The sequence below is a fragment of the Bufo bufo genome, chromosome 2 (genome assembly GCF_905171765.1).
Source record: "Bufo bufo chromosome 2, aBufBuf1.1, whole genome shotgun sequence".
NCBI classification, from domain to species: Eukaryota; Metazoa; Chordata; class Amphibia; order Anura; family Bufonidae; genus Bufo; species Bufo bufo.
The window spans coordinates 4613542-4636957 of NC_053390.1; the positions used below are offsets into that span (position 1 = coordinate 4613542).

The following is a 23416-nucleotide window of genomic DNA, read 5'->3' on the forward strand; positions in this document are numbered from 1 at the left end:
TTTTTCATGTGCGTGAGAAACGGGTGCAATCCAAAACCACTGAAGGCAATCTCCGACAAAACTGATAAAACCTGTGTGCAAAACCATGATAATCTCCCTGAACAGACCCTAAGGCCCCTTTCACACGGGCGAGATTTCCACGCGGGTGCAATGTGTGAGGTGATCATGTAAAGGACCATGTGATGAGAGCAGTGACGTCATCAAGGGTCCTATTCCTCAAAGAAGAAGACAGAAGAGAAGCCGGGCTGCGCGAGCAGGTGGATTAAGATGAGTTAAATTATTTATTTCTTTTTTTAACCCCTATTGTACTATGCATTCTGTATTAAGAATGCTATTATTTTCCCTTATAACCATGTTATAAGGGAAAATAATACAATCTACACAACATCGAACCCAAACCCGAACTTCTGTGAAGAAGTTCGGGTTTGGGTACCAACTATGCCGATTTTTCTCATGCGCGTGCAAAGCGCATTACAATGTTTTGCACTCGCGCTGAAAAATTGCGCATGTTCCCGCAACGCACCCGCATCTTTTTCCGCAACATTCTGTGTGGCTTGTGTGAAAGAGGCCTTAATCTAGGTCTTAATTTACCTGATTCTCCATTGATGAGGCAGATGAGCACCATCCAGGCCCTGGAGGAATTCTCTTTGTTTGCATTGGATGAGACATTACGGAGCTCGCTCTCTGGAATGGGGCAGAATCTGAAGCTCCTGCAGAAACTGTAGCTGAATACATAACAGTAAGGACAGGAAGCCGTTATGGGGGATATCATGTAGTCACCGCATCTCATAGGCTTGGAATCTAAAGAAGAACATTTTATTATATGAAAAGTGATCCAAACATTGAAGATAGAAGAAAATAAAACATCAGCAATAACTCTACAGCACAGTGGTCTCCTGTGTGATCCTCAAGTCTGTACAAGCTCCATTCCGAAGAATTACAGCTGGTCAAGAATAAGGATGGGACATTGGCAGTGATATCCATCAGCTCCTACGAGTTATTTATCGTACCCTCACAAACCGTAGATATGGCTCATTAATAGAACAGACTCTGGAAATACTAGATGTATTGGGGTGACCAGTGGTCTATCACTGATTGTATGAAGGTGGGGTAGACAGGGGGCTCATATAAGTCATTGCACCATTGAGATCCTTGATTCGGTTTCCCTCCATTTGGGGAATGGTCTTTATTAAGTGACTCTTGGATGTGTCTCATTTAGCTGTAAATACTCTATTTGACCGATTCCTCTAAGCATCAATAACTTCTATTCAAAAGGGTCATTCCTTTAATTAATATTAATGACCTATCCTCAGTATATAGTGTTGAGCGAATCGAGCTTTTGACCATCAATCCAAAGTCTATTTGGTCAAACACTTAGGTTTTAATGCCGTCTTTGTACAGCATTAAAATGTATTCGCTCCGTGAAGCCGACCTTCATTTCACCTGAAGTCGTGTGAGACTTCAGTGAATGAATTCGGTGTTCATTTCGGCATCTTTAAAACCTTTTAAAATTAGGAATCCAAAGTCCGGTTTGTTACCGGCTTGTACCTCTGTACTAAACCCGAATTGGATTCCTTATTTGAAATGTTTTTTTTAAAGATGCAGAAATGAATACCGAATTAATTTACCGAAGTCTTGCGCGACTTCGGGTGCAAACAAGTTTGTCTCTACATAGGCAGTACATGTTAGTGCTGTAGGAGACGGATCTTTAATGCGAAGCTCGATTCACTTAAGCCTAGTCATCAATAACAGATCGGCAGTGGTCCACTCAAAGTCAGGACCCCGACCAATCAGCTGTCCATTAGAAGAGGTTGGGCACTCCGTGAGCACCGCAGCATCTTCCTAGGCTATATGACGCCAGCATACATCGGTCACATGGCCTAGTTGCTGCTCAACCCCATTGAAGTGTTAAGCGGTAATACCAAGCACAGTCTCTGTACTATGTACGGCATCATGCTTGGAGAGATCCAGGGAGTCAGCTCTGCTGACCAGAGCTCTAATGAGTGTGGTGGCTCCCTGGAACTGCAGATCAGGGAGGGTGCCGGGACTCGAATCCCTGCCGCTCTGATAATGAGGACCTTTCCTCAGGATGGGTCATCATTATCATTTTCCAGATAACCACTGTAAGGAAGATAGAGGATCTGTGCCCAACATCTAGCACACCTATAGTACACCTACACCGTTCGAGGTGTCAACCTACAGCACTTCTAAGTGCTTGATCACCACATACTGCTTCTAGAAGTTTACATTCTTACCTTACATCCAGCAACATGACGTCCATACTTACTTGACAACCTGCAGAATATCATGTGTGTAATGTGCAACCTACCTCTAAGTCATGTCCATATAGTAGATAGGAACACATTTAGGTGATCTCTACCTCAGCTCCTACAGTAAGGGAGGGCAGCTCATGATCCAGTAGAATGCAGGATGTGCTGCTTGATGTGTCTCCAGCACGGACATCATATGGTCTGCATATTACTTGTAGGAAGCTTGGATTCATTTTGATCTGCTCTGAAGGGACCTCCGCTTTCCATGGCAGGTGAATATAATTCAGAATGTCCATGGCCGAGCACCTCTCAGAGGCATTTAGTGTCAGCAATTTCCAAAACATCCCTCTGGCTTCAGTTGAGATTTTCTTCCACTTCCCTGGAGCTTCTGACAGATCCTTTTTCACCTGCCACCAAGCAAACTCCTTATACTGTTGATCACGGCCTAGTGCCACTTGCCAAGGGAAGAATCCAGTAAGAGCAATGTAGATGAGAACTCCAAAAGCCCACACATCGACACTGGGTTGCAGTACCAGCTCTTCTCCTTGTCTTAAGCAGCAGAATTCAGGGGCCGTATAGGGTATACACCAGGACAGAGAAGGGACAAGAGTGCCCTGGATCCGAGTGAGTCCAAAGTCCGCCAGCTTTATCCAGTGACATTCTGCATCCATCAGAAGAATATTATCCAGCTTGACATCCCGATGGACCACTCCGCTGTTGTGCATAAAGTTCAAAGCACTGGCTATCTGAGGAACACAACGCTTCAACATGTCCTCCTGCAGGCCGACCTGAGTAGAAGACAACACAAGACATCACACAGCTGAACCGCAGACACAACAATCTCATCATACAGTATTCATGACTCACAGTCAAGTCACATAATTCTGACCACTTCCTACTGCCGACGTCAGCAGTGTGTAGCTCATGAAGTAAGTCATGTGTGCTGAGCTGGCTCGGTGGGTATACAAGGTGTGTGGTAGCAACAAGGGATATGTATGCAGATGGCCTATCATGGGTAAACGGAGTGATTCATCAGAGTTTCAGAAAGGGATGATTATCGGCTCGCGCCTGTTTTGGAGGCTTTTGCACCTCGTTTGACTTTTTTGAAGTTTTAGACTTATTCAGGAGTTGTCTGATTGCAATTATTAAACATGAATTAGGCACAAAAACAGTGTAATTTTTACTCCACTCCAGGGCTGACTTATTTGTATTCAACAGTTTTGAGTGATAAAGTGCTACTTTTTTTTCAGGGAGACGTGTGACTTTTCTCCGCATAGATGTGACTTTTTTATGCAGAAATGAATTAGACCAGTCTAAGTGAATATGAACCTGTCTAACCAAAAAAGAACCACCAGAGGTCAGAGTGATACCAATAAGCCTAGTCTAATTCATCAACCGTTGTGTGACTTCATAAATAGGACAGACATCCAAATCAAATATGCCGTCTAATTTTATGCCTAAAAACAGGCGAGCTTGATAACTGTGCTCCATTGTGGTTTTGAACTGTGGAGAAGCTGGATGATAACTCCTATCAGATCTGTAATGGTGGTCCCCAGCTCTCCAGGAAACAACGTTTATGGCTTTGGAGAACATAAACATTCCAGGATATTGTCTCACCTTATGTTTAATGATAGACTGAAGATTCCCTGCCGGTGCCATTTCCTGAACAAACACGAAATCCCTACTGGTATGGAACGCAATCTCGTGTGTCAGGATGATGTGCGGGTGACAACTGAGCGTGAGCGAGATGCAGTATTCCAGGAGGAAGTTATCGGTGGGGGTCTTCTCCTTTGCCAACATTTTTATAGCCACAATCTGACCTGTTAATGACATTAATATTGATTTATGTTGCACCATCATATTCCACAACACTTTTCAAAACCAACCCCCCCCCCCCCCCCAAAAAAAAATCAATAACATTATATAGAAGCAATAGCAACATAAAAGTGTGACATGTTATAGTGTGCTAAAGCCAGAATCAAAGCCTAAAGTGGGCTACTCGCTGACAGGGCAGTGCCAATGAGACAATGTTTCTTCATCAGGATGTTTAGATACAAGGCTGGGCAGCAAACTGGACCTTTCCCCAGGTGAAGGAAAGCCTAGTGATGAGCTAACAATCTAAATGCCATAAACAGGTGATAATATATGAAAGGCAAGACCCAATATATATCTGTTGAGGACTATTCACTTCAATGGGACCGCAAAAAAAAAATATAATGACTTTGGACTTCTATTTTGTAAAATGTGGAATGCACACATCTGGGATCCATGCTTTGTGCATGGGTGAGGGAAACTATCTTTTCACTTAAAGCCCAAAATGGACATTAGTATCCAGGTCATTAGGAGATAGTTGAGCTCAGAAGAGAAGCCTGAAGACCCAGCACAGAACATTCTCAAGAGATGCCATCTTCGTGGCACATGATCATCGTTCTCATCCATCATCATCTCACCTGAGGTTTTGTGTTTCCCCTTGAAAACCTTTCCATAAGATCCTGTTCCAAGTTCATGCAAGAGTTCAAAGTGGTCGGTCACTTCCATCATCTTCAGGTCCTCAGAGGTCTCTGAAATCCGATGCAGAAGATTTTTTGCCATGTTCTTGTTTGTTTCTTTTATGTGGGTGGCCATTCTGAATGAAACACAGAATAACGTTTACTTTATGTGAAAGTGAACTGTGTAAGGGATTGGTCACATTTCACATGGTCAAGTTTCTGCATGCAGACTTGGAAGGCAAAAACAGGAGTTTTCCCTATGTCCTGGATCCCCATCATCTTTCAGCGCACACCCGTCTCCCAACTTATCATTGTACTAAATGGCAGAAGCCAGCGACATAAGGGGGCTACTCGTGCTGCCTGAGACCTCCATCTGCAAGAGCAAGCTCCATATATTCAAGCAAGGTTGACCCCTAAAGTTGCCTGTGTTAATTGCGTAAAATCACCCTTGCGTGAGGTCTCATTCACATCTCCAGCAGACTGTTTTGACACAGAGCAACCTGCCACATCCACATTGACTGTAATAATGTCCAGTGGCAACCCGGCAATAAATGTTGGGTTCTGGCACGCAACAGTTTTTTGTCTGGTTGACAACCGGCTTTTGTGTTGGATCTCCCTAAAGATATGGATATAGCACGAGATGTCTACACATACTAGTGGTCATCTGCTCACAGGAGATGTGTAAAAGGTGGAATTTCTAGTCCGTGACCTCCCTATAATGGACTCTAAAGTGCTGTGTAAAAATGGAGGATAAAAGAGGGGTCCATAATAAACATGAAGACCTCTGATCAACAGGCAAAATCTACTTCATACAGTACGATGTAATAGGTGGAATCATATATATTTAGGTTTCTCAAAAGACACTTAATGAACTGTTCATACTTAATTTTTTTCTTTTATGAAAAATATCTCTGCACTGGACTTCCGACCAACCACAGTGAGCTGGATCTGGGTGAGGAAGGTCCCCAGCTGACGCCTATGATCACCATAATCACTGGGCTTCCCTGGCATCAGCCATGTAGCGGAGTTAACAGGAAGAACTACAACTACCAGCTGTAAAATGTGCTGGGGGTGTTCGGAATGTTTCACCCAGTCACCCCTCAGATTATAAAAAAATCCAGTATAACAATCTAAATTACGTAAAACTTAAACTAAGCAGAAGTGTGAAGATTCCTGCAACTTCTTATTGTAAATAGTCCGATGTGAACTATGGCTATATGCCCCGAGCACTGTACACTACCCTGGAGCTCATCTACTAAAGCCTGGTCCATGGTCCATGTAGTCATCACATATTCACCTTATACCTGAAGATGTTGGCTTCTCCTAGAAGATTGATGATCACTGATGGACTCCTGGACACCAACAAGTCTACAACGTGCTGCTCCTACAAGTCCAACACTGACCGCAAATAATGTGCCATTGATTTCACTATGAGGGGGAGACGCCTTATATTTGGGATGAGGGTGGAGATTGTGGATTTGTGGTCATTGTCCAGCACTTGGTGGCTTCATTTACATACGAATGGACATTGATGAGCCTCTGGGGGGCATTTTCATGCAATTGGGCTTTTGTATACAAATGGTGATTTGATATGAATGGGGCCTCGGGTGCGGCTCATACACTGAAGGCTTTAGCACGCCCTGGTCCACACAAACTGGAAATATACAGGATCCTACAAATCTGATGAATATCTGTGTGTTTGGACATTTATCAAGACCAGCATTTCCAAGCAAAATGGCCGCAGCTGGCTCTTTGTGATCAAATAGATAAGGTAAATATTTTACAGATTAACCCCTGACAGCTCTCAATGGTCATCTCAGATGCCACGATTAGCGATGAACGCTGCATCTGAGGGGTTCAATGATGGAGGATGTGCAATCTCCGCTCCCCTTCATTGCGCTACTCACAAAGAAATGAGGATTTTCATTGGAGATTTCGATCCTTATTGTACAAATGGTGGAGCAAATCAGCAACAAAATCCACATCTACAGAATCCATAATCCACAGCCCCTTCCATGAAGGCAGCGAGGTCAGCGTCGAAATGCCACAGTAGGTTACCAACATTTTGGGCTAAAAAAATTGTGTAGGGAATCAATAAATCTCCCTGATAATCTTGCCCTGAAATATTTGTTCAATATATGTTAATTTTTAACCAAAATGATGCAGTTCTAAATATATGTATTCACACGCAGCAGATGTATCACAGGTGATTTTTTTGGCTGATACCGTTGTCTGGGGATGTTTTAGCAAGAGATGAGTGGATTTCTGCAAGATCTATGAAGAAGCTGCAAAAAAAACTTTTGTGTGAATATTTACTGAGCATGAATTAGATATTTTCCATCCTTATTTTACAGACTGTATTATTCCAGGGATTTACTGGATTTCTCTTTCCTTCTACTACATCTATATATCAGAAAGATGGAAGCGTTAGCCTGTTATTCTGTATATTTATACTATAATATCCACATAAATGTAATATCTTCTCTTTACATATAATAACATTAATGGGTCTACAGGATATGGAGTGGAATATTAGGTTGGGCGACAACTTGGGGTGAATGTTGCCCCCATGGCCATCCCCCGAGAAATATGAGCTTTTATACTGAAAGTGAAATGGTTGTAAAACCATCTTAATACAATGCAGAATAAAATCACTGAAGGTCAATCACTTCCGGAGTGTCACAACCGATACAGTATTTATTGTAAATCTATAAGATATTACAGGCAAATGTCACCTCCCCAATAACATAAATCAGATGGGACATGTGGTCACTACACTCATTAAGGGGAGGCCACCTGCATCAGCCATTATGTGGAAATCCCGGCCTACCATGCAGTCGTACTACCAGGTGGGGCCATTTTTGCACACTTCTTTGTGCCCATGCTGTATTTTATAGGTAAAACTGCTGCAAAATGGCACCGATAGAAACAAGCATCTGAAGAATTCTCTGATTTACAGATAAACTGCTTCATAGGGTGTTTTTCAGCTGCACTTTGACCAAACTGTGATTTCTAGGTGTGACCTTCCACTAATTGGAATGAACCTGCCATGTTAATGTGGAGACATCAGCATAGTAATGGGGCAGCTTATCATCACACTGCAATCATTCAGAGGCAATGAAAAGAACTGCTGCAGCTGTCCACAATCCCCAGAACACCTGCCTGTCCGCATCTTTATAACCTGAAACCCAATGTAATTCTCTCTCTATTGTCCACACCCATTGTCTATTCATATGTGTGCATTGGTGTTAGAGACCAGGGAAGGAGAGTGTCTGCACCTCACCTCAAGACACAACCAAGACGTTTCTATAACTGGTAATTGTATCATCGACAGCTCAGCATTTGGTCACATAATGCGGTGAAGGACCTTTTACCTGCAGTCAGAAGAGATTGTATTCGTGCACAGCAAGCAACCGTATAAGTGCATGACAACAACGTGTCGAATAATGGTATGTGCGCTACATCGCCCGACCAAACAAACAGCAGGTCGTCGATGTAGCGCCCATACCATTCAATATCCTGAAAGTAAGGATTGGAATCAGCAAATAAATAATGTCTCTCCCACCATGCTATAAATATATTGGCTATGGAGGGAGAGAATACCATCGAAACACGAGATACCTGTAAGTAAAAATTCTCATTAAACATGAAGAAATTATGCAAGATAATGCACCTGGGGCGTAAAAACCCAAGGGCAGAATATAGAATATTTGACACAGTCCTGACCTCAGTATCTGAGGAAAGAAATTTAGGAGTAATTATTTCAGAAGACTTAAAGGTGGGAAGACAATGTAATAGAGCAGCAGGAGATGCCAGCAGAATGCTTGGATGTATAGGGAGAGGTATAAGCAGTAGAAAGAGTGAAGTGCTTATGCCGCTGTACAGAACACTGGTGAGACCTCACTTGGAGTATTGTGCGCAGTACTGGAGGCCATATCTCCAGAAGGATATAGATACTCTAGAGAGAGTTCAGAGAAGAGCTACTAAACTAGTACATGGATTGCAGGATAAAACTTACCAGGAAAGGTTAAAGGACCTTAATATGTATAGCTTGGAAGAAAGAAGAGACAGAGGGGAGATGAGAGAAACTTTTAAATACATAAAGGGAATCAACTCGGTAAAGGAAGAGAGCATATTTAAAAGAAGAAAAACTACCACAAGAGGTCACAGTTTTAAATTAGAGGGGCAAAGGTTTAAAAGTAATATAAGGAAGTATTACTTTACTGAGAGAGTAGTGGATGCATGGAATAGCCTTCCTGCAGAAGTGGTAGCTGCAAATACAGTGAAGGGGTTTAAGCATGCATGGGATAGGCATAAGGCCATCCTTTATATAAGATAGGGCCAGGGGCTATCCATAGTATTCAGTATATTGGGCAGACTAGATGAGCCAAATGGTTCTTATCTGCCGACACATTCTATGTTTCTAATAAAAAGTCCACTGACAGACTAAGGCCCCTTTCACACGGGCGAGATTTCCGTGCAGGTGCAATGCGTGAGGTGAAACCATTGCACCCGCACTGAATCCGGACCCATTCATTTCTATGGGGCTGCGCACATGAGCTGTGATTTTCATGCATCACTTGTGCGTTGAGTGAAAATCTCAGCATGCTCTATATTGTGCGTTTTTTCACACAACGCAGGCCCCATAGAAGTGAATGGGGCTGCGTGAAAATCGCAAGCATCTGCAAGCAAGTGCGTATGCGGTGCGATTTTCACGCAAGGTTGCTTGGAGATGATCGGGATGGAGACCCGATCATTATTATTTTCCCTTATAACATGGTTACCACAGGTCCTTTTCCTCCTGCACAGCAAAGAAGAAGACAGAAGAGAAGCCGGCTGCGCAAACAAATGGATGAGGTGAGTTAAATTATTATTTTTATTTTATTTTTTAACCCCTCCAGCCCTGTTGTACTATGCATTCTGTATTCAGAATGCTATTATTTTCCCTTATAACCATGTTATAAGGGGAAATAATAAAATCTACACTACACCTAACCCAAACCCAAACTTCTGTGAAGAAGTCCAGGTTCGGGTCTGGGTACCAAACACGTCGATTTTTCGCACACGCGTGCAAAACGCATTAAAACGCTTTGCACTCGCAGGGAAAAATCGTGCATGTTCCCGCAACGCACCCGCATCTTTTCCTGCACGTCACCCGCAACGCCCGTGTGAACCCAGCCTAATAAACTCTTGGCGTGCCGATGTATAATTACTATAGACTGTAAGGAACCATTGTAAAGCCATCAATGCCAGACTATGGGGAATCTTTGTATATAGGGACACTATTTCCGCAGTTATCCATGTATATTTGCTACTCCATTGAAAGTCACCAAATGATTGCAAAGCCTTTCTGGTGTCTATTATATAACCCGGGATAGAGGGAACTAAAGGCTGATGGAGGGAATCCACCCATTCAGAGAGCCTCTCCGAATATGAGCCAATACCAGCCACAATTGGCCTAATAGGGGGTGGAAACTCTCCTTTATGCACTTTTGGTAAAGAATGAAAAATGGTAATATATGTACTCCATGTCCTTATTACTCAAAATTCCCAAAGAAAAACCTTTTTGCAAAAGTGGGTTGTGGGTTGCGGCCCAATGGAGCATATGTAGAGATATTATCCAACAGTTTTTGTACCTGCATTTTATAGATATAGCTATCCATCACCACAACCTCACCCCCTTCTCCGCTTCCTTGATTACCAAATCAGACTTTTGCATTAATTCTCTCAAAGTACTGAACTCTCTGTTAGTTATATTGAGCAGGCAGTGCTCTGCTAGCTGACACATAACCTCTCCCCAAGGAGGGTGACTAGACACTGACTTCTAACTAACTCCTCCCTCTCTAGAGAAACTATTGCTGCCGCCATCTGCTGGTGGACCAGGTCATTGGATGAACACAACAGTTTCAGGAATAAATATGCACATTATTAGGCGATGACACAAAATACAATAGATGTTATACATTAGCACATAGGAGACGCTAGCAAGGTGCCAAAAAGAATTAGTAATGGCACTGTGGGACATTACAGCAGGTGTAGATCCTCATACAATGTGTGACAGTGGCCTCTCTGTTAGATGAAAGGATGACACCACATCCGCATCTCACCACGTTTGCCAACTTGCAGGATAACAGGCTGAACTGGATGGACAAATGTCTTTTTTCAGCCTTACAAGCTATGTTACTATGAACCAGAGACTGGTCAGTGCAATGCCACGTGGTCTGTGCTGGCCAAAGGAAGAATTACCAACAGACTCCACGCGATGTATGCAAAATGCAAGAGAAAATAGAGATTTCTCATCATGTGAGCATGCTGGGGGTGTTTGTATGTAGTTTGAGAAAACATGTCACATGAGGAGATTGCTGCATTTTTTTCCATGTGCGTGAGAATTTGAAACGGATGCAATCCAGAACCATTGAAAGCAATCTCCGACAAAACTGATAAAACCTGTGTGCAAAACCATGAGAACAGACCCTAACACATTCTGTGTGGCTTGTGTGAAAGAGGCCTTAATCTCGGTCTTAATTTACCTGATTCTCCATTGATGAGGCAGATGAGCACCATCCAGGACCCTGGAGGAATTCTCTTTGTTTGCATTGGATAAGACGTTACGGAGTTCACTCTCTGGAATGGGGCAGAATCTGAAGCTCCTGGAGAAACTGTAGCTGAATACATAACAGTAAGGACAGGAAGCCGATATGGGGGATATCATGTAGTCACCGCATCTTATAGGCTTGTAATCTAAAGAAGAACATTTTATTATATGAAAAGTGATCCAAACATTGAAGATAGAAGAAAATAAAACATCGGCAATAACTCTACAGCACAGTGGTCTCCTGTGTGATCCTCAAGTCTGTATTAAGATCCATTCCGAAGAATTACAGCTGGTCAAGAATAATGATGGGACATTGGCAGTGATATCCATCAGCTCCTACGAGTTATTTATCGTACCCTCACAAACCGTAGATATGGCTCATTAATAGAACAGACTCTGGAAATACTAGATGTATTGGGGTGACCAGTGGTCTATCACTGATTGTATGAAGGTGGGGTAGACAGGGGGCTCATATAAGTCATTGCACCATTGAGATCCTTGATTCGGTTTCCCTCCATTTGGGGAGTGATTTTTATTAAGTGACTCTTGGATGTGCCGCATTTAGATGTAAATACTCTATTTGACCGATTCCTCTAAGCATCAATAACTTCTATTCAAAAGGGTCATTCCTTTAATTAATATTAATGACCTATCCTCAGTATATAGTGTTGAGCGAATCGAGCTTTTGACCATCAATCCAAAGTCTATTTGGTCAAACACTTAGGTTTTAATGCCGTCTTTGTACAGCATTAAAATGTATTCGCTCTGTGAAGCCAAAGTCGTGTGAGACTTCAGTGAATGAATTCGGTGTTCATTTCGGCATCTTTAAAAACATTTAAAATTAGGAATCCAAAGTCCGGTTTGGTACCGGCTGGTACCTCTGTACGAAACCCGAATTGGATTCCTTATTTGAAATGTTTTTTTAAAGATGCAGAAATTAATACCAAATTAATTTACCGAAGTCTTGCGCGACTTTGGGTGCAAACAAGTTTGTCTCTACATAGGCAGTACATGTTAGTGCTGTAGGAGACGGATCTCTACTCTGTCCACATTAAAATTAAGTGCATAAATCGACTTCGGATCTCTGATCCAAAGATCAATTTGCTTAAGCCCAGTCGTCCAACTCAAACCCGGGACCCCGACCGATCAACTGTCCATTAGAAGAGGTTGGGCACTCCGTGAGCACAGCAGCATCTTCCTAGGCTATGTGACGCCAGCATACATCGGTCACATGGCCTAGTTGCTGCTCAGCCCCGTTGAAGTGTTAAGCGGTAATACCAAGCACAGCCTCTGTACTATGTACGGCATCATGCTTGGAGAGATCCAGGGAGTCAGCTCCGCTGACCAGAGCTCTGATGAGTGTGGTGGCTCCCTGGAACTGTGTTTGATCACCACATACTGCTTCTAGAAGTTTACATTCTTACCTTACATCCAGCAACATGACGTCCATACTTACTTGACAACCTGCAGAATATCATGTGTGTAATGTGCAACCTACCTCTAAGTCATGTCCATATAGTAGATAGCAACACATTTAGGTGATCTCTACCTCAGCTCCTATAGTAAGGGAGGGCATCTCATGATCCAGTAGAATGCAGGATGTGCTGCTTGATGTGTCTCCAGCACGGACATCATATGGTCTGCATATTACTTGTAGGAAGCTTGGGTTCATTTTGATCTGCTCTGAAGGGACCTCCGCTTTCCATGGCAGGTGAATATAATTCAGAATGTCCATGGCCGAGCACCTCTCAGAGGCATTTAGTGTCAGCAATTTCCAAAACATCCCTCTGGCTTCAGTTGAGATTTTCTTCCACTTCCCTGGAGCTTCTGACAGATCCTTTTTCACCTGCCACCAAGCAAACTCCTTATACTGTTGATCACGGCCTAGTGCCACTTGCCAAGGGAAGAATCCAGTAAGAGCAATGTAGATGAGAACACCAAAAGCCCACACATCGACACTGGGTTGCAGTACCAGCTCTTCTCCTTGTCTTAAGCAGCAGAATTCAGGGGCCGTATAGGGTATACACCAGGACAGAGAAGGGACAAGAGTGCCCTGGATCCGAGTGAGTCCAAAGTCCGCCAGCTTTATCCAGTGACATTCTGCATCCATCAGAAGAATATTATCCAGCTTGACATCCCGATGGACCACTCCGCTGTTGTGCATAAAGTTCAAAGCACTGGCTATCTGAGGAACACAACGCTTCAACATGTCCTCCTGCATGCCGACCTGAGTAGAAGACAACACAAGACATCACACAGCTGAACCGCAGACACAACAATCTCATCATACAGTATTCATGACTCACAGTCAAGTCACATAATTCTGACCACTTCCTACTGCCGACGTCAGCAGTGTGTAGCTCATGAAGTAAGTCATGTGTGCTGAGCTGGCTCGGTGGGTATACAAGGTGTGTAGTAGCAACAAGGGATATGTATGCAGATGGCCTATCATGGGTAAACGGAGGTGATTTCCATCTGAGTTGCAGAAAGGGATGATTATCGGGCTCACACCTGTTTTGGAGGCTTTTGCGCCTCGTTTGACTTTTTTGAAGTTTTAGACTTATTCAGGAGTTGTCTGATTGCAATTATTAAACATGAATTAGGCACAAAAACAGTGTAATTTTTACTCCACTCCAGGGCTGACTTATTTGTATTCAACAGTTTGAGTGAGAAAGTGCTACTTTTTTTTCAGGGAGACGTGTGACTTTTCTCCGCACAGATGTGACTTTTTTATGCAGAAATAAATTAGACCAGTCTAAGTGAATATGAACCTGTCTAACCAAAAAAGAACCACCAGAGGTCAGACTGATACCAATAAGCCTAGTCTAATTCATCAACCGTTGTGTGACTTAATAAATAGGACAGACATCCAAATCAAATATGCCGTCTAATTTTATGCCTAAAAACAGGAGAGCTTGATAAATGTGATCCATTGTGGTTTTGAACTGTGGAGAAGCTGGATGATAACTCCTATCAGATCTGTAATGGTGGTCCCCTGCTTTCCAGGATTGGAAACAACGTTTATGGCTTTGGAGAACATAAAAATTGCAGGATATTGTCTCACCTTATGTTTAATGATATAGACTGAAGATTCCCTGCCGGTGCCATTTTCCTGAACAAACAACGAAATCCCTACTGGTATGGAACGCAATCTCGTGCGTCAGGATGATGTTGCGGGGTGACAACCTGAGCGTGAGCGAGATGCAGTATTCCAGGAGGAAGTTATCGGTGGGGGTCTTCTCTTTGCCAACATTTTTATAGCCACAATCTGACCTGTTAATGACATTAATATTGATTTATGTTGCACCATCATATTCCACTTTTCAACACTTTTCAAAACCAACCCCCCAAAAAATAAAAAAATCAATAACATTATATAGGAGCAATAGCAAGATAAAAATGTGACATGTGATAGTGCGCTAAAGCCAGAATCAAAGCCTAAAGTAGGCTACTCTCTGACAGGGCAGCGCCAATGAGACAATGTGTCTTCATCAGGATGTTTAGATACAAGGCTGGGCAGCAAACTGGACCTTTCCCCAGGTGAGGAAAGCCTAGTAATGAGCTAACAATCTAAACGTCATAAACAGGTGATAATATATGAAAGGCAAGACCCAATATATATCTGTTGAGGACCATGTCACTTCAATGGGACCGCAAAAAATTTTTTTAATGACTTTGGACTTCTATTTTGTAAAATGTGGAATGCACACATCTGGGATCCATGTTTTGTGCATGGGTGAGGGAAACTATCTTTTCACTTAAAGCCCAAAATGGACATTAGTATCCAGGTCATTAGGAGATAGTTGAGCTCAGAAGAGAAGCCTGAAGACCCAGCACAGAACATTCTCAAGAGATGCCAGCTTCATTGCACATGATCATCGTTCTCATCCATCATCATCTCACCTGAGGTTTTGTGTTTCCCCTTGAAAACCTTTCCATAAGATCCTGTTCCAAGTTCATGCAAGAGTTCAAAGTGGTCGGTCACTTCCATCATCTTCAGGTCCTCAGAGGTCTCTGAAATCCGATGCAGAAGATTTTTTGTCATGTTCTTGTTTGTTTCTTTCATGTGGGTGGCCATTCTGAATAAAACACAGAATAAACGTTTACTTTATGTGAAATAAACTGTGTAAGGGATTGGTCACATTTCACATGGTCAAGTTTTCTGCATGCAGACTGGGAAGGCAAAAACAGGAGTTTTCCCTGTGTCCTGTATCCCCCACCATCTTTCAGCGCACACCCGTCTCCCAACTTATCATTGTACTGTATGGCAGAAGCCAGCGACATAAGGGGGCTACTCGTGCTGCCTGAGACCTCCATCTGCAAGAGCAAGCTCCATATATTCAAGCAAGGTTTGACCCCTAAAGTTGCCTGTGTTAATTGCGTAAAATCACCCTTGCGTGAGGTCTCATTCACATCTCCAGCAGGCTGTTTTGACACAGAGCAACCTGCCACATCCACATTGACTGTAATAATGTCCAGTGGCAACCCGGCAATAAATGTTGGGTTCTGGCACGCAACAGTTTTTTGTCTGGTTGACAAACCGGCATTTGTGTTGGATCTCCCTAAAGATATGGATATAGCACGAGATGTCTACACATAACTAGCTGTCATCTGCTCACAGGAGATGTGTAAAAGGTGGAAAACTCAAAGAATTTCTAGTCCGTGACCTCCCTATAATGGACTCTAAAGTGCTGTGTAAAAATGGAGGATAAAAGAGGGGTCCATAATAAACATGAAGACCTCTGATCAACAGGCAAAATCTACTTCATACAGTACGTTGTAATAGGTGGAATCATATATATTTAGGTTTCTCAAAGACACTTAATGAACTGTTCGTACTTAATTTTTTTCTTTTATGAAAAATATCTCTGCACTGGACTTCCGACCAACCACAGTGAGCTGGATCTGGGTGAGGAAGGTCCCCAGCTGACGCCTGTGATCACCATAACCACTGGGCTTCCCTGGCATCAGCCATGTAGCGGAGTTAACAGGAAGAACTACAACTACCAGCTGTAAAATGTGCTGGGGGTGTGCGGAATGTTTCACCCAGTCACCCCTCAGATTATAAAAAATCCAATATGACAATCTAAATTATGTAAAACTTAAACTAAGCAGAAGTGTGAAGATTCCTGCAACTTCTTATTGTAAATAGTCAGATGTGAACTATGGCTATATGCCCGAGCACTGTACACTACCCTGGAGCTCATCTACTATAGCCTGGTCCATGGGTCCATGTAGTCCATCACATATTCAACTTATACCAGAAGATGTTTGCTTCTCCTAGAAGATTGATGATCACTGATGGACTCCTGGACACCAAACAAGGTCTACACATGCTGCTCCTACAAGTCCAACACTGACCGCAAATATGTGCCATTGATTTCACTATGAGGGGGAGACGCCTTATATTTGGGATGAGGGTGGAGATTGTGGATTTGTGGTCATTGTCCAGCACTTGGTGGCTTAATTTACATACGAATGGACATTGATGAGCCTCTGGGGGACATTTTCATGCAATTGGGCTTTTGTATACAAATGGTGATTTGATATGAATGGGGCCTCGGGTGCGGCTCATACACTGAAGGCTATAGCACGCCCTGGTCCACACAAACTGGAAATATACAGGATCCTACAAATCTGATGAATATCTGTGTGTTTGGACATTTATCAAGACCAGCATTTTCATAGTCACCTTGATTCCCCCTGTGCAGCCAGAAGATGCGCCAAATTCATGCATAGGCGCATGCCCTTCATAGATTTGGCGCATCCTCCCGCTGGCCATGCAACGCGCTAAAAGCTATGACGGTGCCCTAGATGCTGTAAATTCCCTTTTCTTGCTACTTCTGAAAAGTGTTCAGAACGGGGAAAAATCGTAAAAAATATTTTGCTGCAAATTAGGGTCTGTCTTAAAACGACTTTTTATACTACAATCATTTCAACCGACAAGTGGTCTTAATCAAATAATCTACGGTTAATGCTGCTTGTTGTTCGAAACGCTTCCAATGAGAGCAGGGAGGTGCGTTTATGTGATTCATTACAATAAAGGATTGATTTTTATTTACAAAACTCTGGATTCCTTCTCAAATACGGCGCCCGTAATCTTCAGCATAACACGGGCCCCGCTAATCTTCACCATAACACGGCGCCTGCTGATCTTCAGCATAACACGGCGCCCGCTAATCTTCAGCATAACACGGCACCCGCTAATCTTCACCATAACACGGCGCCTGCTGATCTTCAGCATAACACAGCGCCCGCTAATCTTCAGCATAACAACGGCGACCGCTAATCTTCAGCATAAACACGGCGCCCGCTAATCTTCAGCATAACACGGCGCCCGCTGATCTTCAGCATAACACGGCGCCCGCTAATCTTCAGCATAACACGGCGACCGCTAATCTTCAGCATAACACGGCGCCCGCTAATCTTCAGCATAACACGGCGCCCGCTGATCTTCAGCATAACACGGCGCTCGCTGACCTTCAGCATAACACGGCGCCCGCTGATCTTCAGCATAACACGGCGCTCACTGATCTTCACCATAACAACGCGCCCGCTGATCTTCAGCATAACACGGCGCCCGCTAATCTTCAGCAAAATCCACATCTACAGAATCCATAATCCACAGCCCCTTCCAGAAAGGCAGCAAGGTCAGCGTCGAAATGCCACAGTAGGTTACCAACATTTTTTGCTAAAAAAATTGTGTAGGGAATCAATAAATCTCCCTGATAATCTTGCCCTGAAAATATTTGTTCAATATATGTTTCATTTTTAGCCAAAATGATGCAGTTCTAAATATTTAATTACACGCAGCAGATGTATCACAGGGGATTTTTTGGTTGAGAATCCTTCCCATAATGTTGCCTGGGTTGTTTTAGCAAGAGATGCAAGATCTATGAATTTGTTGCAAAGATTTTTGCAAAAAACCTTCTTTGTGTGAATATTTACTGAGCATGAATTAGATATTTTCCATCCTTATTTTACAGACGGTATTATTCCAGGGATTTATTGGATTTCTCTTTCCTTCTACTAACATCTATATATCAGACAGTTGGAAGCGTTAGCCTGTTATTCTGTATATTTATACTATAATATCACATAAATGTAATATCTTCTCTTTACATATAATAACATTAATGGGTCTACAGGATATGGAGTGGAATATAGGTTGGGCTACAACTTGGGAGTGAATGTTGCCCCCATGGCCATCCCCCGAGAAATATGAGCTTTTATACTGAAAGTGAAATGGTTTATAGACCATCTTAATAACAATGCAGAATAAAATCACTGAAGGTCAATCCCTTCCGGAGTGTCACAACCGATACAGTATTTATTGTAAATCTATAAGATATTACAGACAAATGTCACCTCCCACAATAACATAAATCAGATGGGACATGTGGTCACTACACTCATTAAGGGGAGGCCACCTGCATCAGCCATTATGTGGAAATCCCGGCCTACCATGCAGTCGTACTACCAGGTGGGGCCATTTTTGCACACTTCTTTGTGCCCATGCTGTATTTTATAGGTAAAACTGCTGCAAAATGGCACCGATAGAAACAAGCATCTGAAGAATTCTCAGGTTTACAGATAAACTGCTTCATAGGGTGTTTTTCAGCTGCACTTTGACCAAACAGTGATTTCTAGGTGTGACCTTACACTAATTGGAATGAACCTGCCATGTTAATGTGGAGACATCAGCATAGTAATGGGGCAGCTTATCATCACACTGCAATCATTCAGAGGCAATGAAAAGAACTGCTGCAGCTGTCCACAATCCCCAGAACACCTGCCTGTCCGCATCTCTATAGCCTGAAACCCAATGTAATTCTCTCTCTATTGTCCACACCCATTGTCTATTCATATGTCTGCACTGGTGTTAGAGACCAGGGAAGGAGAGTGTCTGCACCTCACCTCAAGACACAACCAAGACGTTTCTATAACTGGTCATTGTATCATCGACAGCTCAGGATTTGGTCACATAAAGGTAAATGGGAAATCAACAAATCCCATCTACAGAGGGAGACAATAGGAAAATCCACTTCTTCATTACAACATCCTGTCCACCCAACTTTAACCACCTCAGCCCCCAGTGCTTAAACACCCTGAAAGACCAGGCCACTTTTTACACTTCTGACCTACACTACTTTCACCATTTATTGCTCGGTCATGCAACTTACCACCCAAATGAATTTTACCTCCTTTTCTTCTCACTAATAGAGCTTTCATTTGGTGGTATTTCATTGCTGCTGACATTTTTACTTTTTTTGTTATTAATCGAAATTTAACGATTTTTTTGCAAAAAAATGACATTTTTCACTTTCAGTTGTAAAATTTTGCAAAAAAAATGACATCCATATATAAATTTTGCTCTAAATTTATTGTTCTACATGTCTTTGATAAAAAAAAAATGTTTGGGTAAAAAAAAAATGGTTTGGGTAAAAGTTATAGCGTTTACAAACTATGGTACAAAAATGTGAATTTCCGCTTTTTGAAGCAGCTCTGACTTTCTGAGCACCTGTCATGTTTCCTGAGGTTCTACAATGCCCAGACAGTACAAACACCCCACAAATGACCCCATTTCGGAAAGTACACACCCTAAGGTATTCGCTGATGGGCATAGTGAGTTCATAGAACTTTTTATTTTTTGTCACAAGTTAGCGGAAAATGATGATTTTTTTTTTTTTTTTTTTTTTTCTTACAAAGTCTCATATTCCACTAACTTGTGACAAAAAATAAAAACTTCCATGAACTCACTATGCCCATCACGAAATACCTTGGGGTCTCTTCTTTCCAAAATGGGGTCACTTGTGGGGTAGTTATACTGCCCTGGCATTCTAGGGGCCCAAATGTGTGGTAAGGAGTTTGAAATCAAATTCTGTAAAAACTGACCAGTGAAATCCGAAAGGTGCTCTTTGGAATGTGGGCCCCTTTGCCCACCTAGGCTGCAAAAAAGTGTCACACATCTGGTATCTCCGTATTCAGTAGAAGTTGGGGAATGTGTTTTGGGGTGTCATTTTACATATACCCATGCTGGGTGAGATAAATATCTTGGTCAAATGCCAACTTTGTATAAAAAAATGGGAAAAGTTGTCTTTTGCCAAGATATTTCTCTCACCCAGCATGGGTATATGTAAAAAGACACCCCAAAACACATTCCCCAACTTCTCCTGAATACGGAGATACCAGATGTGTGACACTTTTTTGCAGCCTAGGTGGGCAAAGGGGCCCATATTCCAAAGAGCACCTTTCGGATTTCACTCGTCATTTTTTACAGAATTTGATTTCAAACTCCTTACCACACATTTGGGCCCCTAGAATGCCAGGGCAGTATAACTACCCCACAAGTGACCCCATTTTGGAAAGAAGAGACCCCAAGGTATTCGCTGATGGGCATAGTGAGTTCATGGAAGTTTTTATTTTTTGTCACAAGTTAGTGGAATATGAGACTTTGTATGAAAAAAAAAAAAAAAAAAAAAAAATCATCATTTTCCACTAACTTGTGACAAAAAATAAAAAATTCTAGGAACTCGCCATGCCCCTCACGGAATACCTTGGGGTGTCTTCTTTCCAAAATGGGGTCACTTGTGGGGTAGTTATACTGCCCTGGCATTTTCCAGGGGCCCTAATGTGTGGTAAGTAGGTAAATGACCAGTGAAATCCGAAAGGTGCTCTTTGGAATATGGGCCCCTTTGCCCACCTAGGCTGCAAAAAAGTGTCACACATCTGGTATCTCCGTACTCGGGAGAAGTTGGGGAATGTGTTTTGGGGTGTCTTTTTACATATACCCATGCTGTCTGAATGGAGCCTTACAGGGGGGTGATCAATGACAGGGGGGTTGATCAATGACAGGGGGGTTGATCAATGACAGGGGGGTGATCAATGACAGGGGGGTGATCAATGACAGGGGGGGTGATCAATGACAGGGGGGGTGATCAATGACAGGGGTGGTGATCAATGACAGGGGGGTGATCAGGGAGTCTATATGGGGTGATAACCACAGTCATTGATCACGCCCGTGTAAGGCTTCATTCAGACGTCCGGATGCGTTTTGCGGATCCGATCCATCTATCAGTGGATCCGTAAAAATCATGCGGACGTCTGAATGGAGCTTTACAGGGGGGTGATCAATGACAGGGGGGTAATCAATGACAGGGGGGTGATCAGGGAGTCTATATGGGGTGATCACCACAGTCATTGATCATGCCCCTGTAAGGCTTCATTCAGACGTCCGGATGCGTTTTGCGGATCCGATCCATCTATCAGTGGATCCGTAAAAATCATGCGGACGTCTGAATGGAGCTTTACAGGGGGGTGATCAATGACAGGGGGGTAATCAATGACAGGGGGGTGATCAGGGAGTCTATATGGGGTGATCACCACAGTCATTGATCATGCCCCTGTAAGGCTTCATTCAGACGTCCGGATGCGTTTTGCGGATCCGATCCATCTATCAGTGGATCCGTAAAAATCATGCGGACGTCTGAATGGAGCTTTACAGGGGGGTAATCAATGACAGGGGGGTGATCAATGACAGGGGGGTGATCAGGGAGTCTATATGGGGTGATAACCACAGTCATTGATCATGCCCCTGTAAGGCTTCATTCAGACGTCCGGATGCGTTTTGCGGATCCGATCCATCTATCAGTGGATCCGTAAAAATCATGCGGACATCTGAATGGAGCTTTACAGGGGGGTGATCAGGGAGTCTATATGGGGTGATCACCACAGTCATTGATCATGCCCCTGTAAGGCTTCATTCAGACGTCCGGATGCGTTTTGCGGATCCGATCCATCTATCAGTGGATCCGTAAAAATCATGCGGACGTCTGAATGGAGCTTTACAGGGGGGTAATCAATGACAGGGGGGTGATCAATGACAGGGGGGTGATCAGGGAGTCTATATGGGGTGATAACCACAGTCATTGATCATGCCCCTGTAAGGCTTCATTCAGACGTCCGGATGCGTTTTGCGGATCCGATCCATCTATCAGTGGATCCGTAAAAATCATGCGGACATCTGAATGGAGCTTTACAGGGGGTTGATCAATGACAGGGGGGTAATCAATGACAGGGGGGTGATCAGGGAGTCTATATGGGGTGATCAGGGGTGATCAGGGGCTAATAAGGGGTTAATAAGTGACGGGGGGGGGGTGTAGTGTAGTGTAGTGGTGCTTGGTGGGACTTTACTGAGCTACCTGTGTCCTCTGGTGGTCGATCCAAACAAATGGGACCACCAGAGGACCAGGTAGCAGGTATATTAGACGCTGTTATCAAAACAGCGTCTAATATACCTGTTAGGGGTTAAAAAAAACACATCTCCAGCCTGCCAGCGAACGATCGCCGCTGGCAGGCTGGAGATCAACTCTCTTACCTTCCGTTCCTGTGAGCGCGCGCGCCTGTGTGCGCGCGTTCACAGGAAATCTCGCGTCTCGCGAGAGGACGCGTATATGCGTCCAGGAGGAATGAATCAACCACCTCCAGGACGCGTCTGTGCGTACAGCGGTCCGGAGGTGGTTAAAGCTGTGTCGGGTAAAAAAAAAAAAGTGTATATATATATATATCAGGTAGACATTCATCTAGACATTAATTTTTGCATTTCCAATCAAATTACATCCACGTATGTATCATACAAATTCTACCCAGAAATAAAAGTTGAATGATCCGATTATAATTCCTCAGGTTTAAATGTTTCTCTATTAAGATCCCCAATATGATCATCAATGGATCTAATTCACTTTCTTCACCCAATATAACCTTAATACACTCTTAGGCCTCTTGCACACGGCCGTGTGTCCCCCGTGGCCGTATTGCGGGGGGTCCGCAATACACGGGACACCAGCCGTGTGTGGGTCTGCAAATCTGGAGATGCGGTAATGAACGGAACGGTAGCACTACGGAGTGTATTCGTGGGATTCTGTTCCGTGTTTCCATTCCGCAAACAGATAGAACGCGGACCCCATTCACTTGAATGGGGTTGCGATCCGTTCACGGTCGGTGCCCAAGCATTACAGACCCCATTTTGCGGTTCTCAGCACAGCCGCCAGCAGCACACAATC

General features: G+C 43.3%; 2 protein-coding genes across 2 annotated transcripts; both read right to left on the reverse strand.

Moving 5' to 3' along the window:
- Positions 1 to 2365: 2365 nt before the first annotated feature.
- LOC120992502 (serine/threonine-protein kinase SBK1-like) lies at positions 2366 to 12804 on the reverse strand. The gene is made up of 4 exons (XM_040421517.1): positions 12779 to 12804; positions 4721 to 4896; positions 3888 to 4090; positions 2366 to 3058 (listed from the first exon to the last, which is right to left on the reverse strand). Exons 1-4 carry the CDS (start codon positions 12802 to 12804, stop codon positions 2366 to 2368), a joined length of 1098 nt encoding a protein of 365 aa, XP_040277451.1.
- Positions 12805 to 12888: 84 nt separating this feature from the next.
- LOC120992506 (serine/threonine-protein kinase SBK1-like) lies at positions 12889 to 17625 on the reverse strand. Its single transcript, XM_040421521.1, has 3 exons — positions 17417 to 17625; positions 15226 to 15433; positions 12889 to 13581 (listed from the first exon to the last, which is right to left on the reverse strand). Exons 1-3 carry the CDS (start codon positions 17623 to 17625, stop codon positions 12889 to 12891), a joined length of 1110 nt encoding a protein of 369 aa, XP_040277455.1.
- Between the last annotated feature and the right edge of the window lie 5791 nt (positions 17626 to 23416).